The sequence below is a fragment of the Leptinotarsa decemlineata genome, unplaced genomic scaffold (genome assembly GCF_025532065.1).
Source record: "Leptinotarsa decemlineata unplaced genomic scaffold, Ldec_3_MD MMD2_P_RNA_scaffold_2, whole genome shotgun sequence".
In the NCBI taxonomy this organism is placed as follows: Eukaryota; Metazoa; Arthropoda; class Insecta; order Coleoptera; family Chrysomelidae; genus Leptinotarsa; species Leptinotarsa decemlineata.
The window spans coordinates 17,175,281-17,195,560 of NW_027412529.1; the positions used below are offsets into that span (position 1 = coordinate 17,175,281).

Below are 20,280 nucleotides of genomic sequence, written 5' to 3' on the forward strand. Positions count from 1 at the left end.
TTGGCAGGCATTCATCAAAACCTACGGTGTGGGTAGTCTTCAGACACGGTTTGTTTTCTATTGGAAAACACATAAATTATAACCAGTATGATTATTGTTTGCAGATTCTGAATACTAGGGACGTCAAAAAAGTCAAGACAATACGATACAAAATAATGGTTTCTCTTGTCAAGAAAAACAGTATTTTTGTAAAGACGAGAGAAGAATTTTCTTTCATATAAGTCACTTAGAATAGTCCTTTCAGTTCATAACCTTTTTTGCCAATAAAGAGACTCAGTAGCACGTTAGCAAGTTTTAACGAATAATTGGATTCCATTTTGATACCACTCAATTGAAAGTGGACTAGAAATCGTGAATTATACTATAGGATTTTTAGTGAATCTCCCAGTCAATTTGTATCAATACTAAGGGTTGGCAAACGTGGTATTCATCCAGAATTCATTGTTCTAAGTGGTTTGTCATCAATAAATGGAAAGTTTGATGGGTAATTTTTCTGAATAGTTATAGTTTTGAAGTGAATGTTTTTACTGAAATTTTCCCATGTCAGCTAATGATAGATTTTAATCACTAACAAACAACAAAGAAAATAATAATTACGAATAGTGATTGAGAGAAAATTACACGTCAACTAGAAAAAACATATAATGAAAAATTTTCAAACAACACAAATGTTTGTTTTTACATATTCCATGAAAGTGATTCGGCATTGATTGGAATTGTTGATTTGATCGGGTGACTAATTATTTTATTTGCGATCAATATTAATAAGCTCAAGGTCAATATAACATTCTTATATAACCAAATATGGGAGTTCAAGGTATTCGGATCAGCCATTTTCAATATATCTGCACGTAATACATAGAAAGTGTCAATAAACGAATAAACTACCCAATAGCGTTTTAGGGTCATACGTGTTTGAGAATACTTGAACACACTTCCAAAACTTTATCGATATTGGGATTGAAACTCTCAGTTATTCAGATAAGGGGTGTTTTCATGATTGTATGAAAATAAAATTGTATAGATATAGACTAGGGGTGGAAATGGCTCATAATTACTACACTCGTTTCCTTACCCTTGATCCAAATATGCAACTTACCATAATTAAATTAAACTAACGAAGCCAGAATTCGCACGGAAGTATTTATGCCTAAATTATTTATCTGTCATAGATAAATGTACCTTTGATGAAATGCATTCACATAGAAATATATTCGTAACTATTGATCAATTTTCAAATACCCAGGTGAATACCTACCTATCACCTATAGACGACAGAGAACAAAAATGACACCTTAACCTTCAAAGAGATTCACCACATAAAATAAAACCAACACAGTTATAACTTCCTTCATTATGCATGTAGGTTTTTGAGGCCACTTGAATGTACTCGTATATTTGTCGCGATAGTTTTGATTTTGCGATAATTCCTAAGATAAAGTATTCGCTTTCGGTTTATTGAATTATCCTCAAGTAAACTGAGGTAATTTGACAAACAAATCCTTAAATATACAATTATATAGTCAATGTCATTTAGAAACGTTAATCAAAGCTGTACCTAAAATGAGAGAAATGTTAACTGAATCATCAATACCTTATCTGAGATTCCAAATCAATAATTATTCAACTTCCATGACATATCAATACTCAGTAATTTTGATATGCCTAACCTACTTAAATAACATTAATTTTATTATTGTATATTTGAAGATTTGTTTGTCGAACTGCGTAACTTTTTTTGAGAGTGATTCAGTGAACCGAAACCGGTCATAACAAATAAAAGTTATTTTCTGTACCCCATATTTGAGCATTTATAATTTTTTCAAGGGCAAAACACAAGCACTACGGGAAAATCCTTGAGATTTGAATCGCAAGAGATTAAATCAAAATTCGGCTGGAAGACGTTGTCGAAAATTAATTTTTGACATTGTGAATTCTAGTGTGTGAAGAGTCGGTGGTGTCTTTCCCACGTGTGGAATTGTGTATTTTGTAAAGTTTAGCTTTAGCAACCAGCCAGAAGAATTTTGACCCGTTGGGATTGGCAAGCAACTTTTTCCTAATTCTCTGATTGTGAAGTTCTTTGCTTTCATTTATTTTCCGAGTTTGCAGCTGTTGCGAGCATCAACAATCCTAGTTCGGATTTCGGCACTGGGACTTTTGCGCCACTGCCGGTACGCAAGATTTTTGGAGGTGACAACTTGCTCACAATTTTTCTTGAACCAAGGTTTGCAATTAGAAGTTCGTTTCATTAAAAAAGAAATGTATGCATCTATCGATAATAGAATAACTTCCGTGACTTCAGAAGCACAAGTTGAAGTCAGCTGATCTGAAATGCCGAACTTTGCTCAGCTCAGGTTGTTCCCCAACATTTATAGGTAATTCACTCGACACTGAAATGAGTTTGTGGTCAGAAGATCCCAATGGAAACCTCAAGGGGTGTAAATTTCTGGATTGGTTCTTAGGTATACTTCCAGAAGACTAGCGTATTCTCTATCACGGTCAGGAATCCTGGTTGGCTCATTTATATCTAATCTAAGTAAGTCCGTTGCGTATTGGAAAAGCCTCAACTTCGCGATCTTGTTCGTCGTTGATATTTGAAAATTCAAGCCATTCGATATTGTTGACAATGAAGTCAACGAATATGGAAATTTCGGCATGTGAATGATTGATTTGCAGAAAGTCAATGGTGATTGCAAGTAAAGAGAATAGTGTCCTATATTGTGTATCACTTGGTGGTCGATACACGCAGAATATGCATTTAGTGATCTTTCGTGATATTATTTTTAACCACATTACATCGAAGTTTTGGTGTTCCAGCATTTCCTGCCGTTGACAGGAGAGTTCGCTTCTGATAAAAAAAATATTCCAAAGTTACGTCTGATTTGGAAGTGGAAATCATAGCTGGGATATAGAAAATTGAAGGGGTTTGTTGAAGCACTGGCTTTGGTTTCTGTGAGGGCAAGAATATGAGGATTATTTGTTTGACTGACTTTATATTTGAGTTGAGTCCTCTGATGTTGCAAAAATCGATTTTAAAATTGCTAGTGGGCCTTTCATCAACTGCAGTTACCATGATATTTCCCTGTAAACTGATGTCAAAAATATTGGTTTTTGAATAACTTCTGCAGGATGTTGCCCTCGAATCAGCCCCCACCCGGAGATCCAATTGGGGAGCTATTTTACCTCCGGACATTTTTGATTCTAGTAGCGCCATCATGCGATATTTCCCTATATTCCCACCCTTGAAACCGGAAACAGCGGCACAGCAACGAAACGTTAGCCCGAAGCTACTTCACGCCGCCTGAGCCGTTGCAATGATATCTCACCGGGAGATGCCGGGTGGGACCATCATCTACCATGTACCTACATGAAATGTTCGCGGTTACTAACTTATTCAATATGATAAGGATTAGGTAATACCTCATCGGTCTAATTAGTATTCCAATTATCACATCACAAGTGATGTGAACTTATATGCAAACTACACTTTTTTGTGAAACAGTAATAATTGTTTCACTATACACTAGATTCATCAAGGGTGTTCATTCTAACTAAACAGTGCTCTCTCGAAGCATTAAAGACCAGAGTTTAACACTAGACGTATTCAACGGATTGGATTTTGAAACACATGCTAAGAATCCCATTATTTCGAAACTGTTGTTTTCAAACGAATGCTTTCGAGAATAATTATTTTGAATATTTCATCAAATTAGTAAGCATTCAGTTGCTAAATAAAATGAAAAATATCAAAACAAATGATGGAATACACCTAACCAATGATAAGGAAAATGCTGAATATTTATCACCAGGAAAGTTGGCTGGGTTCATCAGTCAGAAAGAAATCAAAATTGTGGAAAAAAATTATCTAACTCATTCTTCTTAGAAGACACCAATGAACATGAGGGTTAAAAATGTAATTATCAATCTGAATTAAGGTAAATCACCAGGTCTTGATAACATCAAGTCTGAAACTCTGATGGAATTCGTCGACTACCTATGTAAACCAATTACTCATATTATATATAGAGCCATGAACATCGATAGTTTTCCAGAAGCCTTCAAAACTTAGAAAATCAAACCAATATTCAAATCTGGAAATAAAAATGAGGTAATGAATTTTCGTCCTATATTATTAATCAGCCATATAGTTGAAATATTTGAGAAAATACTAAAAGTAAGAATAAACAAATATTTAAATAAATACAAAATACTATATGTCAATCAATATGGGTTTCGAGAGGTCAGTTCAACACGAGATGCAATTATTCACCTAATGAGAGAAATTTACGATTCGATGGATAATGGTATACCATGTCTTCATGTCTTTGTTGCTCTGGTCAAAGCTTTTAATATGGTTTCACATAAGAAACTGATAAAGGCTATAGAAAACATCGGTTTCCGAGGGACATCGCTGAAATTATTTGAAAGCTATCTCTCTGATAAGAAACAGTGCGCCAAATTGAATGAAACATTCAGTTCTTACTATACCATAGAGTATGGGGTCCCCAAAGAACGGTATTGGGGCCTCTCCTATTTAATATCTACTTGAATGATTTGTTCAGTGTCAATTCAGAAGGTACCATTATTAGTTTCGCTGATGATACAACCGTACTATATCTCGCAGATACTTGGAAAGAATTGAAATACAAGGTTGAGGGAGATTCAATTAAAATTGTCAGATGGTTTAAGTGCAGGTTACTCAATCAGTACAAATTAAACTCACTTTGTACTTTCCACTTATTTCAGCAAGAACTTGCCAAATTATACTTTGTTGAAAACGATTTGATCATCACAAGATTTACTTTCAGAAAATATCACATGTTTCAATTTCATAAAATGATTTGAAATTCCTGAAAGAACCAATACAATTCAAAATCAAAAATGAATAGCTGAAAATAACAATTATATTAAGCAGAAACAAAACCCTGAAAGGAAATTACAGTGAAATAAAATACAAGCAAAAAATTGCTTCAAGGATTGATTAACCGAAAATAACGAAAAACTGTAATTACAAAGAAATAACATACAAGTAACAAACAAAAAAATAAAAATTGAAATATTATTAAAAGCTGAAAATTAAAAAATATTATTAACAAAAAATGAAAAATAAAAAATTTTGAGATTCCAAACCAAGTTATGTCACGACGTTTCGATTGTTAGTATCCACAATCGTCTTCGGGTGATAACAGTTATCACAAATGAAATAGAATAAGTCAGTTTCAACTTTCTTCGGAAGTGTTTTCTGCAGTGATTGTATTTATATGCATGAGAGATGTCACGTTATCTTGGCGGTCTAAGTACAAAGTTAGGGAAAGGGTGAAAGATTCGAACTTAGGATTATCATTTCAGAAAATACCTTTTTGAATGTTCAGAGAACAAATTCTCATACAACATATTATCAAGCATTCAACAGTTTGTCAGGAAGTTTAAAATATTCCAGGCAATAAACAATTTGAACTTTTTTGGTACTATAATCGATATGAATTAACACATAGAGAAATTTGGGAAAGAAAGTTTTTGGCTTTCTACTACTCCATCTGATACAAAAAAAAGGGATGAGAGAATCTTCCAAAGATAGGAAGGAAGTAATAATTTGAAAATAAGTAACTCTATACATGGATGTGTAGATCATGCAAAGAAGTAACTTTCAGACACAAACTGAAAAAATGTCCTCCTGAAACAGCTACTTTCATATGAACATTGAATTACACGAAAGAAAAAAAATCTTTCGAAACAAATACTTCTATATGAACACTGAATTATACAGAGTACATGTGAGTACAATTTATTACCATTCATTCAAAGTAGAACTCATGTGAATGATATCTGATTCTTATTCCACAACAAATGTTTGAAATACATACTGAGTAGAGAAAAGTATCTTCTGTATAATTCAGTGTTCATATAGAAGTATTTGTTGCGAAAGAATTTTTTTCTTTCGTGTAATTCAATGTTTATATGAAAGTAGCTGTTTCAGGAGGACTTTTTTTCAGTTTGTGTCTGAAAGTTACTTCTTTGCATGATCTACACATCCATGTATAGAGTTACTCATTTTCAAATTGATTACTTCTTTCCTTTCTTTGGAAGATTCCCTCATTCTTTTTTTGTATCAAGATGGATTAGTAGAAAGCCAAAAACTTTCTTTCCCAAAAATTAATCACTCCTAAAAATATAACCCCTTCAATTCACATAGAGAAATCTATTCAGAACATTAACATATGAATCCTTTGTATACAGCAAGTCAGTTGTCAACTTTTTAGAGGAGACGTTATGGATTCTTTGAAGTCTGCTTCTCCCTATTTCTGACAATAAATAACCTAATGAAATTGATAAGCATTGGAGTGACATTATTTCTACTATTTTCTGCTCCCTTTTTTTTATTTTTATTTGTTGGTATTATCATTTTCTCCAAACAAAAAAGGAATAGGTATAAGTGTACTGAAAATGAAAACCTGGATGTGAAATAAATTTCTGTTGATGATTGCAGTTTCAACAGAACTTTTTTCTCTAAACTTTAGTCTCTAAACTTTAGTCATGAATTAGAAAGATACGGTGTCGAGAGTTGTCAAACTTGATTAGTTTGCCTCATATATTAGCAGATATCAGCATGTGAAACGATTTTAGGTCCATTGATATTGGGTTACCTCAAGGTTTAAATTCGGTACCCATCTCATCATCTCATACTTCATATAAATGATTTTCCACAATCCCTAAAAAATATTGGTTTCCTATGCTTCTGTTTATTACTAATAAAATTCAAAATGCCGAGTCATTGTACATTAATCTAAACTTATGTGTGGGTTAATGAGGATGAGTTATACCTAACTGTTGACATAACAAATATAATTATGTGGTTGTTCTTTCAACAGTGTAGGTAAGATATATTCAGGCACTTATATTTCGAATGCTCTCATTGGGACTCGAAATTCGGCATGATGTACTATCTTAAATTTTGTATATTACAAAAAAGCTATCAGTATCATGACTCCTTCAGTTTTCAAAATCCCAATGTGTCTTGGCTTGTTTACGTTATTTGAATCAAGTTAAAAAATGGTTCAAAAAATGCCAAATTGAAAAATTGTAATAATGTTGGGGAATTTCTCTGTGACTTTCAACACCTATTTTGTACTCATATTTACATAAACATTCAGGTACATGAACAATTATTTTTCAGTACATGAATGAAATATTATATATCATTTCAACGTTTTGTTGACGAGTTGAAGTCATTTAGTGACATATATCATTCTGAGCGTCGTAAATCATTCCAATGACTGAAGAATATTTCTTGCATTTCCTATACTTTTTCTATGACTTATACCAGGGATTTGTTAAAATTGTTGAGGATATTCTTGATTAGCGTTTCATTGTGTGAATCCGAAAGGAACGATAAAAATTATATTTTGATTCTGTTATTTTAGTTCGAATACTGAGTTGTTTGAAAAAACAAAAAAAATCATAGATATGAACGAGTGCTCATAAATCATCCTAATTTAATTTCTGAAAAAAAATAATGATTCTGTTAACTCTCATAACTATGATATAAAAATGTAATTCAATGTAATTTTTTTTCCAGGAGCCAACACCAGAAAGCCGATCGAGATGTACAGGGTGCAGGAGGTGGTGGTACAAATGGTACTTATCTATCCCTATCATACGACAATGCAGCTCTCAGCACCTCATCAGATAATATAAGTTTTAGACATAGAAATGATTCAACCTACTTGGGAAGTAATGATTTTATTGGTAAGTACCAATGGCTCGTTCTTTCCTTTTCAGGAAAGTATGTAGGTGGTACAAATATCAAAATAATATTCGTTGAAGGGGTCTTGCTTTACATGATGAACCAAAGTTGGATATTATTTATAAGGCTCCGGTTCACAAGTGGGATATTTTATTTTCCATGACTTCATATTAATTTGGAAAAATACTATTTGCATATAGTTTCACATCTATATGCATTAATAATATAATGTTCATCGATAATAAGATATTTAAATGATATACAGAATGCTCGATAAGACACTACAAACCAAGTGTAAGTGAACGCACGTGCACGAACTCACGTTTCGTTCATCAGATAACATCATCAACTTCCTGTTTTCAAATACAGAACTATATTTTTTTTCTGAAAAAAGGTTGGTTAGGTAACAGGGTCAATTTGTTTAATAAACAATTGTATTCTTACCGACGTTTCGAATTTAATTCAATTATTTTTCAGGGCTCGAAAAGTTTTTTTCCGTGTTGATAATATTACTATTTTAAAAACCATCAGACATATTAGATACATAAAAAAAATAAAAAACATTGCAACACCCAATTTTCCGAGACAACACCAGCACAAAACGACATGAAATGAACGTTTGTTTCATTAAACGACACCAACACAAAACGACATGAAAAAAACGTTTGTTTCATGTCGTTTTGTGTTGGTGTTGCCTCGGAAATTTGGTTGTTGCAATGTTTTTTTTTAAATATGTATCTAATATATCTGAGGGTTTTTAAAATAGTAATATTTTCAACATGAAAAAAAACTTTTCGAGCCCTGGAGAAGAATTTAATTGAATTCGAAACGTCGGCAAGAAATCAATTGTTTTTTTGAAGAAATTGATCCTGTTACCCAACTAACCTTTTATCAGAAAAATTATTATAGTTGACCCTATTTTTTATTCTTCGATTTCTGTAGCCACTGAAATAACAAATGTATTTCAAAAAATGTGTTTCCCTAAGTTTTTCGCATCATCACTCTATGGTCATATAATATGGAACAGTATTGAAAGTTCCTCTGCCTTCATTTTATATTATTCGAAATGGAACGCGACGAAATTCGACAATTCTAGTTTTTGACGAATATTTTAAAAACAACCACTGATATTCTTGATCTGAAAAGATATTATGCCTGTTTTTCAGAATAGGAAGCTTCTGTCCAATTCAACTGACTTTGTAGGTTTTACCTCTACAGTTTTCTCCTTTCTCCTTCGTTCTAAAATTTTACTCATCCGGTATACAAGTATCATCAATATTTTGAACAGAAATGCAACATTAACACGTTTCATATGATGCAAAATAACAAATATATTTTTAAACTAGTTTATTTTCTTTTCATTTATTTGAGTGCGTTGCACGAGTTTTGAATCACTTTTTGTATGAAAAATTATTCATGAATGTACAGACTACGGCAAAACAGACTATACTCCAAAAAGTAAATGCGGTGATAAAGAAAAATTAATGTGGAAAGAAAAGAACAATTTGTAATATTCTAAAACTGATATTTGAGTTATCTTCTTCAATTAAATAACAGTTGTTTCTTTTTTTTTTCAGTGATAGATAATACCAAAAAAAGTTCCTCCGCCGTGGAAGCTGTAAAATCAATAATGCCATGGGCTAAAACGAAAGCACGAAACGCTTGTACCCGAAAAATGCTCCTCAAAAGACTGCCTATTCTCAATTGGCTACCAAGGTACGATTCCTCATGTGCTGTAGGAGATTTGGTAGCGGGGATAACGGTAGGCCTCACGGTTATACCTCAAGCCCTGGCTTATGCCAACATAGCAGGTGAGAGATAATCATTACTGAAAGCCACAATGCAGATTTCTATTGCTTTTCATGGTAATAATTTCTGCAAACGAAATTTTCATTCTAGACGCGTTTCGGTAACTGAGACGTGTGTGTAGGTTTCATTGTTATTAATCTTATCGTCGTTCAGTATCGAAAAGTCGAACGAACTTATACAAAATAAGCATCTCCCACATTAATCTGCCACATGATTATAAATTGGTTTCGTTCGATTTCACAAATTTATTATCAAAGCATTACCTTCAGCAGAAGATTCTTGCAAACTTATAGATGAAATACTTCTCAAATATCATACACACCCATTCATGTGTTCTGATATCCTTTCACTATTGTCAGTATGTTTCAACCAGAATTATTTCGATTTTAATAATATACGAAAGCTTCATAATAGTGTTACGTTTTTTACCTGTGGGTTCACCAATAATCACTAAATAATCAAACTCAACTTTATTTCACTTCAAATACAACAAACACTTCAACTAAAAATTCAAGTATTATTTTAATGTCTATTGCCTTACTAGATCACTTCGCGTACCGCACTGTAACGTCCACTTCACTGTGTACTTGACTTGCAGCCAGCGTTTAAATATCGCAATGGAACATCGTAGAATTTTCGCCGAAGTTCCATCGACGTCGGTAGCATGTTTCTTGCTGTTTCTCGAGCGGCAGGTAACATTGGATATTCCCACGCTCTCAGCTACGTCACGTTTGGTTTATGGTTACCAGTTACCAGTGGCGGCCGACGGTATTTCCTTTCGGGCATGATTTACAACAATAGGCAATCCTTTAAGCCCCCTCCTAACTGGAATTTTAAACAACTCCGAAAAAATTACAGCTTCCAATTCTCCAAAGGTCAATTTACTGGTATAGGTGTGAATATAACTAAAGTTCTATACCGACACCAATCCGTTATTTTTAACATCTCGACACGTTTTTCAATCACCAAGTAATCATCTTCAAGAGGAAGATTAAACTGGTTTCTCTTCCTCTTGAAGACGATCACTTGGTGATTCAAACACGGGTCGAAGTGTTGAAAATAACGGTTTGGTGTTGGGATAGAACTCCAGCAATATTCACTACTAATAGTGCATCACAAGTGGTATAGGCATGTTGACAATGTCATCTCCTGATGATGCTTTCTCAATTAGAGATACGCGTGTCAAGAGAGAATATTTTCGTTCTGGTATGAGGAAAGTGTTTCCAATAGCTGACGTTTTCATCGGTAACAGTCTCCTCGGTGCTTATTTCACCACCTTTAAACTTAGCAAACCAATTCTCAAAGATCGATTTGCCTGATGCAGAGTGCGAATAACATTATCAAGCCAATCCTTGGCTTCAACAGTGTTTTTTTCGCCAAAAATCAATGCTTAATAAACGCATTTTGTTCTATCAATTTTCTTCAAACTAACTACTCTCAAAATATTCTTTGCCGCAAACTAATAGTCAAGAAGGATGTGATATAAATCACTTAATGAAGCTACTGAGCTAGCGAAACATGTGATATATTTTACAAAATAAAGTTTGTGAAGATCAAATCGTGAGGTGTAGTTTTTGAAATTACTATGGATCTTCATCAAGTAACGGCCGAATCAATGAGAAAAAAAAAGATGTGATACGTTTGGACCATACTTGGTTTGCCAGAAAAATAGCCTAAGAGAACTTCAACATTACAGCAATTCGTTCCCCGATCGTGAATTACCTAATCGGCGTTTTTGCTGTACTTCGTCATCGATTCAAGAACAATGAAAAACTTTTTGAGTAGAGAAAAACTAAAAAACATTTTGTAATATCTGGAAATACAGAAATTGCGTCTCAGCCTACTGTGAGGTGAATCCAAATAATTCTATCAGATATTCATATAAAAAAAGAGCTATTACATCATCTGTATTCAACAAATTCTAAAGAAACATACGATTTCCCCATATGAGTTAAGACCAGCGGAAACACAAGAACCTGGTGACCCTTGGTGACCCTTGGAGACGATTGGGGTTTTGCAGATCCAAAATTCTATAGGAATATTATATAGAGCAATGAAGCTGATTTTTCAAAATGTGGGATATATAAAAAAAAGAATTTCCATTATTGAAGTAGACATAATCCATTTATAGTCCATCTTCACAATCCGCAAAAACAATCTAGTAATAATGTTTGGTGTAGTATATTCAGAGACGGAATTATTGTTCCATTTTCTACCATTAATCCTTCAACGAGGTGTTGGGAGAGTTTTTCGATGATCTTAATCTGGAGGCTCATCAGATGATCTATTTTCAGCAAGATGGAGCACGAGCAGTGGCGTAAAAAGCAGTGGCGTAAAATGTAATGTTGCGAGACTCTTTTAGCCACAGATGGATTGCTACAAATGGTCCTATTGAGTGGCCTCCTCGTTCACCAGAGATGACACCTCTAGATTTCTATTTTTGGGGATTTCCTCAAAATGAGGTGTACAAAATAAGACATAATAATGCAGATGAACTGAAAAATTATATTGAAACTATAATTAATAGAATTGATGGCCGAATTGTGTTGAAAGCAACACGTAGTGTCAAGAGAAGGGTCTTGTTCAACAAGAAGGTGGTGTTTTTGAATATCTACTCGATATTTTATAGTTCTTTATTCGCCAAAAAATAAGAAAATTTTTGTACTGTTAAAGAAATAAATATTTCCATATAATTCGCTCATTTTCAACTTTAGAAAGAAAGGTGATATGAGCTTTGTTGTTGACAATATCATTACGAATTCGATATGCATGATAAAATATAGGGTGTTCCTTTTAAAAAATTATAATTTTTTTAAATATTTTGAAAACGCGACTGTCTTTTTTTTTTGTTTTCGGCATCTGCCATTAAAAATGCTACTAGTTTGCCCTTCCAACCGAATTCGTAGCTTCAATAATAATAGAGTTGGCAATGGTGCCTAGTTGATTTTGAACACCCTGTTTACTAAATATATCCAGATGAAAACCACACCCAAACTGATTTTTTTTTCTATAACTACACTAACCTTTTATACGCCTAGTGTTTTACTTCACGTTTCAATTTCGACTACGTCAATAATTTCAAAAATATATTTTTATCTATAAATTTTCACCTTGTATCTTCGAAACAGACTTGCTTTCAAAAAATGATCATCGGAGGACAAATACATGGTGTTGAAAATAACACTTTGAATTTTTTGCCGTATGGTGAATAAACAATTTGTATAGATGTCAAGAACTTCAGCATGCTCAACATTTTCCGTTTACATATTTTCAGGGTTGTCTAACGAATATGGTCTATATAGCTCATTTTTGGGTGCCTTCGTCTACATTTTCATCGGTAGCTGTAAAGATGTTCCAATGGGTCCTTCAGCTATTTCAGCTTTGATGACTATGCAAGCCGTAAAAGGAATGGGACCAGAATATGCCATATTACTTACTTTTTTATCGGGATTAACCCTGCTCATTATGGGGATTCTAGGACTAGGTGAGTGTTTTTTTTTTTGTTCTTCAAGAAGAAAAAATAAAGATTCACGTTATTATCAATTTTTTTTATCACTGGTTACCAAATTTTGAATTGATCCAAAAAAGACTGTAGATCCACAAAAAGAAACAATAAAATTGATGTTATCATCTACTAATGATAAACTGAAAATTTTTCGTGTCACGAAGTGTTATGGCGATGTTTTGAATTTATTAGAGCCTCTAGAGACACCCTACATTTTGTTTTATGAAAGAGAGAACATTGGTAGATCAAGATCTCCAGATTATCTGGTGCTGCAGGTTTTTCCGGGTTTTCCTGCATCTGAAAAACCAATGCGCCACTGGAATCAGTGATGTCACCCCGGAGCGCCAAATAATTTTTGTTGTTTCATAATTTCATAATTTGTATCACCTTTTTTCATTTTTGTATAGATCAAGATCAATGACCAAATGTAAATAGCTGTTTTGAGAAGTCTGAAAGTTACTTCTCTGCATGAACTACACATCTTTTTGAAATTAATTGCTTTCTCCCTTTCTTTAGGAGGTTCCCACATTTGTTGTAAAAGATGGAGAAATAGTAAGCCAAAAACTTTCTTTTCAAAAAATAATCACGTGCTATCATTGAATATTGAATATTTTAATGATACTTGGATCCGAGTGTAGAGTGGAAAATTTTTTCAGTTCACCCCGGTAAATTACTGTATAAATTCAAATTATGCTTCAGAAAAATAATGTATTCATCAGGGACTATCCAATATTTTCACCTATCAAAGAAAGATCAAGAAGCTTAAATCTGCTTTCGTCTTCAGAATTGAAAAAATCTAATGTATTTTTATCTTTGGTGCGCTTTATTTTTAAAATGTCATGGAAAGATGTTAAAGCTATTTAGAAATATTATATATAACGATGTTGATGTAATTCTTAAATAATCGATATAATGCAAATTGTTCTTCACCACTATCTACAGTGTGTTCGATTTCAAACCGCAACACACTGTTATTTTGGAACCAATAAATCGATTTCGAAAAATGACAATTCCAAATTATGGTACTCGATGAGCTCTATTCAAATATGTTGACAGATATCAATTATTTTCATTTTCAAGGCTTACTGTGACCTGCAAAATAGGTCAAAATTTCGAGAAGAACCATTAGGCATTTTTATCGGAAAAGTGGATACCCCATTTGATTTGGGCATATTTCAAACATCTAGATTTCAAGTTTCAGTCCGATATGTCATACAGGATATTAGTTATATGATGAAAAATTTACAAATCCATGATTTTTTGACTGACCCTGTATGAAATCTATGAACCCCACAATAATAATACTTCGCATACTCAGCTACGAGTACATAGATTATATTCGTTTCAAGGAGTTGTCTATAGTTTAATTAAAATCAACATATGAAGAGTAAAAAACGTGTTTTCAATTTTAGAAAAAATACCAGCAACAGGAATTAATTAAATGATGAATGAAACTATTTTTTCAGATATTGGAGCTATCAATATATCCTCCTTCAAGCTCTGTACATTTTTCGTAACTTCGTCTCAAATTTTGGTGGGTCTACCTCAATTGGCCTGCTGTTATTTTTCCACACGTTTGCCTTGTCCTCTCCTTCAATTCGTTCAAATTTCGTGTTCTATTTCTATAAACACTTTGTTTCAAATATCCCCACAGAAAAAATCTAAAGGAGTCATGTCTGGTGATTGAGGGGGCCAATATCTTCCTTGAAATTTTTCATTAAGATATTGCCGCACAGCGATCATATTGTAAATGGAGGTACCGTCTGGTTAGAATATAACAATTCTGTGTTCTTCAATGCTCAGTTCCTTCATGAAATCCAAGAATTCCATTGTCAAAAAATAATAAAATTCTCCGCCGTTTAGTGTGTTTTCAAAAAACACTAGACCTATTTATTATACGGTGTTTGAATATTCCTACCCTGACATTCTTTTTCGTAAATATTGTCTTTTTGTGTTTATCATCTAGTGTGGATTCTTCCTTGCCCAGTACCTGGAATTTTGAGTAGACACTGTACCGTTAGTGGTAAATGTCGCCTCATCGGTGAAGAGAATATTGCTCAGCATTTCTTATTATTTAAATATTCACCCTGGCAGTATAAATAGAATTCCAATCTTCGTTCCTCATCGCCCCTCTCTAACGTGTGCATGATTTTCGGTTTGAAGCAAAAACTTTTTTTTTCCAAACATATACGTGTTTTAGACATACTTACGTATAAATCGCATGGAATCTGCCGCAAGTTATTTTTCGGGTTTCCTTAACATACTCTAAAATTTGCCCGTTTATCTCTATATTCCCTCTTTGTCACGGTACATTTGTTGACGATCTGGATATCTTCTGTTGAATTTTTCCGCGGCCACCCTCATTGATCGAGCACTATCACCAACTAAACGCCAATTCTCTCGACTATGTTGAGATTTACAACTTTGAAAACTCGCAAAACCCTTTTATAACTCTATTCACCAAATACTCCTGGAAAGCATTCCAGGACACTTAACTGTCAAAATTATGACAACGAAAAAATAGACAATTCAATTTCAAAACTTGCTATGTCAAACCGAGCCTGGCTTATTGATCTAATCAATCTGAATCTAATCAATCATGAGAATTTTGCCTGTGTTTCAATATTCAAATGCATCCGATTCTTATTTACTGCTATCTCTTTTTCGCATTCTTCACTGACGCTATTGGAATCACAACACTGGAAAAAGTATGCGTTGTATTACTAGTATTACTAAGTAAGTATTACTAAGAATACTTATCCAAGGACGCCACATATTAAACAGATAACAAAAATTTTAAGTAATTATAACTGCACCAATATCGAATTTCAACACTCAAATCACGATCAGTTCCTGAACTGAACATTGATGACACGATGGCGATAACCATCTCCGCATTCCCAGATTTTTATTCGTCACCGTAACATGACATCAAATTTAATTTTATGACTCTTCAGCCAATCATAAAACTCGGTTAGTAAAAATTATCCAATGAAAACTGCTAAGTCTACAGTCCACGCGGACTAGTTCGCTACCGGTTCATTTTTATGTATATTGGTTTGTTTGGCCTTTGAGAATACTTCCAACTTCAAATGTGCACAATATCGTTTACTACGTCTATAATAGAAGCTACCATGAAATATTCGTGAATGATTGTAACCTGAAGTTGTAGATGAGACATGATGTGATTTCTATGTGCACATGTCCCCATCATTGAAATCATTTCTTTCCGAGGTCTCCCTATTCTCTGCAAAGTCACCCTGAATGACTCCTGGATGTGAAAAGTAATACCCTATGATTATAGGGTATTACTTATTATTATTACGTGTTTTTAGAAATTGAGAAAAAAAACGTTCAGTTGCTGGCTATAATGCGTCCGACGGCCAAAAAAAAAAATGTACTCTTTCGATAACAGTTGTATCAGATTGATCAATGGAAGGAAGTTGTTCTTTGAAATTATCATGGCATTCATTCCAAACAGTAAAGCATCGTCAACACACTTCTAAAACGGTTGTGTATGTAATTTTGATGAAATGTCAGCATAAAAGTCTCTTTTTGCACAAAATTATTCTTGTACTCTGTTAAAAATAGTTTCATTACTTGTTTTCGCATTCATTTCCCTGCGCTAATTTATGTATCTACAGGTATAACGAAAATAACATTTTATCGTGTTTGAATTCTCAGTCGTGTTTATCGGTTTGGAAAAACCAACCTGTCAGCCCTAACAAATGTATTTCGAATCGCTTATACATCCAAGTGGGTAATTTTATATCCAATCGGGTTCATGATATTTGCAAGCCAGAATTTAGGGTATGTAAAAACCAAGATACCTGAAAATGGCACCAATTTGAAGGGTGATAACCAATTTCATATGAATATTGCAAGCATGCTTTCAGGTCATGAATAGAGACATCGAACGATTCATTAACTTCTTTCCGGGGTTCCAAAAAACAACCTGACAAAGAACCGTGAGAATATATCACAGAATGACGGCGGTAAAGAATGAAAATTGTTGGTTTGGATGTGAAGAAGATTGTGTACAATACTATGACACTAGATCCGTTGTCGGGATAACCACCGACAACCTGGTTTTGAAGTACTATCTCTTTGTATTGAAGGGATTATATTTTAAGGAGTGATTAATTTTTGGAAAAGAAAGTTTTTGGCTTTCTACTAATCCATCTTGATACAAAAAAAGAATGAGGGAATCTTCCAAAGAAAGGAAAGAAGTAATCAATTTGAAAATGAGTAACTCTATACATGGATGTGTAGATCATGCAAAGAAGTAACTTTCAGACACAAACTGAAAGAAAGTCCTCCTGAAACAGCTACTTGCATATAAACATTGAATTACACGAAAGAAAAAAAATCTTTCGAAACAAATACTTCTATATGAACACTGAATTATACAGAAGATACTTTCCCCTACTCAGTTTGTATTTCAAACATTCGTTGTGGAATAAAAATCAGATATCATTCACATGAGTTCTACTTTAAATGAATGGTAACAAATTGCACTCATATGAAACACTGTCATCCTCACTGGTATACATCGATGTTTCGCCTTAAGACACTTGCCCCAAGGCTCTTCAGTACCAATTTGGATAACATTATAGAAAATACACACAATTCATTCATGAATTACGATTTTTAATGTCACGGAATAAGCTTGATCTGCTTATGTCATCGATGACATCGTAATGACATTCATTCACCTATTTGATTCAATCCCAGCCGAAAGCTATCATTTCAGACCTACCAAATGAACAAATGGAATTTGATTCAGCTCTTCACATAAAGGAAGTTACTTGCGACGAATCTTCCAAATTAAAGACGTTGCACAGGTGCCTGATGGTTTTACTCCAACTTTCTGCGTGGCATCAGCTGGGTTAGCTGTTGATTTTTCTGTCGGGTATCTGCCCCATGAGTGCAGTGAAGCACCCTGTGATATACGACATTTTTCGTTTTATTATCAGGTGCAAGAACGAATAAAGCAGATGATTTCTTCCGACTCGTGAACGTACCACGTACATGAAAAACATACATTTTCAATATCATCCATTTCGTCTGATCGACTTTTTTCGACTAGCCATATAAGAATGTGTGCGTGCGGCAGAACTCGTTCTTGCCATTCTAATACATCCAGCATCGAATTTTCCCAAAGACGCGTTGTTAAACAATGTAGTTCATCAGGGACCGTATTCTTTAATGACCTTCAAATGTTCAAGCCAGTCTCGGATATACCTACGCAGTAGGTTGAATGGACTGATGCCTATCAAAAAACAACTACTCCATTGGCTAATACCACGTTCTAAAATTGAAGGTCGACTCTCTTTTAGTTGTATTGCCAATTGCATATGCAGGAACTTTCTGTGAAGATTCCTGCACTGACGCCTGTTGGATATAATCCAACGCCGTTCGTGGTATTAGCCAGTGAAATAGTAGTTTTCTGATAGGCGTCAGTCCATTCAACCAACCGTGTAGGTTGATCATTCGAAGTTCATTTATTTAGATTTGTTTACTACCTGTCTTCAAGCATAGCCCACTGACTAATAAAAAAACCGTATTCTTTGTCTAAATACACGTGCGGTGATGTCGTGTCGATCACTTGACGTTTGTCCGGGAAGCAGCATTTTGCTAATTCTAATGCATTTTGGATTACACGTATAATGAAGAGATCTGGCCGGCCGTAATGATGACCATATGTCATTCCATCTTGCGCATATTCATGCATATGATGTGGACTACCTATACAGTGCATTTCTTTAATGTCCCCCTCTTTACTTTTTTGAACGGGTCAACTCAAAAAATTGAAATTTGGGATAATTGAATTAATGCATGAATACTTTATTTTGAAGTAAAATTGACAGATGAAACTTTCAAGATGGCGACTTAACGCCATCTGGAAAAAAAATTTAATGGAAGGAGGGGTCTTGTGGCACATCATTTTGAAGCTTCTGACGAGTACTTCACAACCCAAGAATATTAAGTCAATATCTTCACATACTACAAACTAGCGAAACATTAAATAATTGCCTGAAAACATTGACATTTAATTACATAATATGAGGTAATAAGCTTGAGGTCAGTTCAGAAGATGCTTGAAATGGTTGTCTTGAACTTCTTGACATATGAACAGCCTATCCGATGTTTGAAGGTGATTGACAATGTTTCGTGATGAATTTCACTAGTTCGGACTTCCATTGTCTATTATATAAAATGATTTGAAATCCCTGAAACAAGTAAAAAAGAATAATTAAAAAAGAATAGTTGAAAATAACAATTATATTAAGCAACAATAAACCTGAAATGAAATGATAGTACAATAACCTACAAGTAAAAATATAATAATTGAATAAATAAAAATTAAAGGAATGCAAAAAGAAAATAATAAAAATAAAAAAGTGTAGAGATTCCAAGTCACGTTAGTTCACGACGTTTCGATTGTTGGTATCTACAATCGTCTTCGGGTGATGACTGGACTGATTCCTCCGAGAGATGACTATTTTATAGGTCGTTGAAATACTTTCACTTTCTCTACTTTCCATTTTCCGCTTCACTGATTCCGTGAGAGATGACCGATTTGGCGGGGGTTGGTCATTTCTCGTTTGATGATGGGTTTCCATATGTTTCGTATATCTACGCTGTCCTGGCTGAATACGTTGTTGGACAACATGTATGCGGCTTCCTTAAATTTTCTCCTGAACCAATGTTCCTCTTTGTGCAAGATCTCAGCTTGGGACCACTCGATGTTGTGTTGGTGGGTCCAAACATGGACCCACCAACACAATTATTCTGGACCCACCAACACAATTATTCTTTTTTACTTGTTTCAGGGATTTCAAATCATTTTATATAATAGACAATGGAAGTCCGAACTAGTGAAAGCCTATCCGATATTTCACACTGAACATTTTCGAACACAGTAACGTCAATATCTACAAATATTTATTATTCTCTGCCGTATATCCAATATTGAAGCAGGTTCAGTTTCGTACACCTTTTCTTCAAATAGCCCCATAAAAAAAGTCCAAAGGTGTCAAATGTGACGAACAGACTGGCCATTCTGTAGGACCTCGACGGCCAATCCAACGACCGGGAAAAATAGTCTCCAAATAGTTTCTTACTTGTTTGGAGTAATGTGGTGGTGCTCCATCTTGTTGAAATACAATATCCATATCGAATTCATTAGGATTCGCTTCGACAATTTCAGTAATGAGAG

The 20,280-nt window shown here is 34.0% G+C and overlaps 1 protein-coding gene across 3 annotated transcripts in view; it reads left to right on the forward strand.

Annotated features, from left to right (window-relative positions):
* LOC111504423 (Epidermal stripes and patches) overlaps nt 1-20,280 on the forward strand; it is a 159,091-nt gene that overhangs the window by 104,130 nt on the left and 34,681 nt on the right. For all 3 annotated transcript variants that reach the window (XM_074184381.1, XM_074184390.1, XM_074184396.1), the window contains exons 2-4: nt 7,577-7,746; nt 9,322-9,555; nt 12,828-13,037. In XM_074184381.1, the coding sequence (XP_074040482.1) occupies nt 7,577-7,746; nt 9,322-9,555; nt 12,828-13,037 (614 nt within the window). The remainder of the gene's footprint in view (nt 1-7,576; nt 7,747-9,321; nt 9,556-12,827; nt 13,038-20,280) is intronic.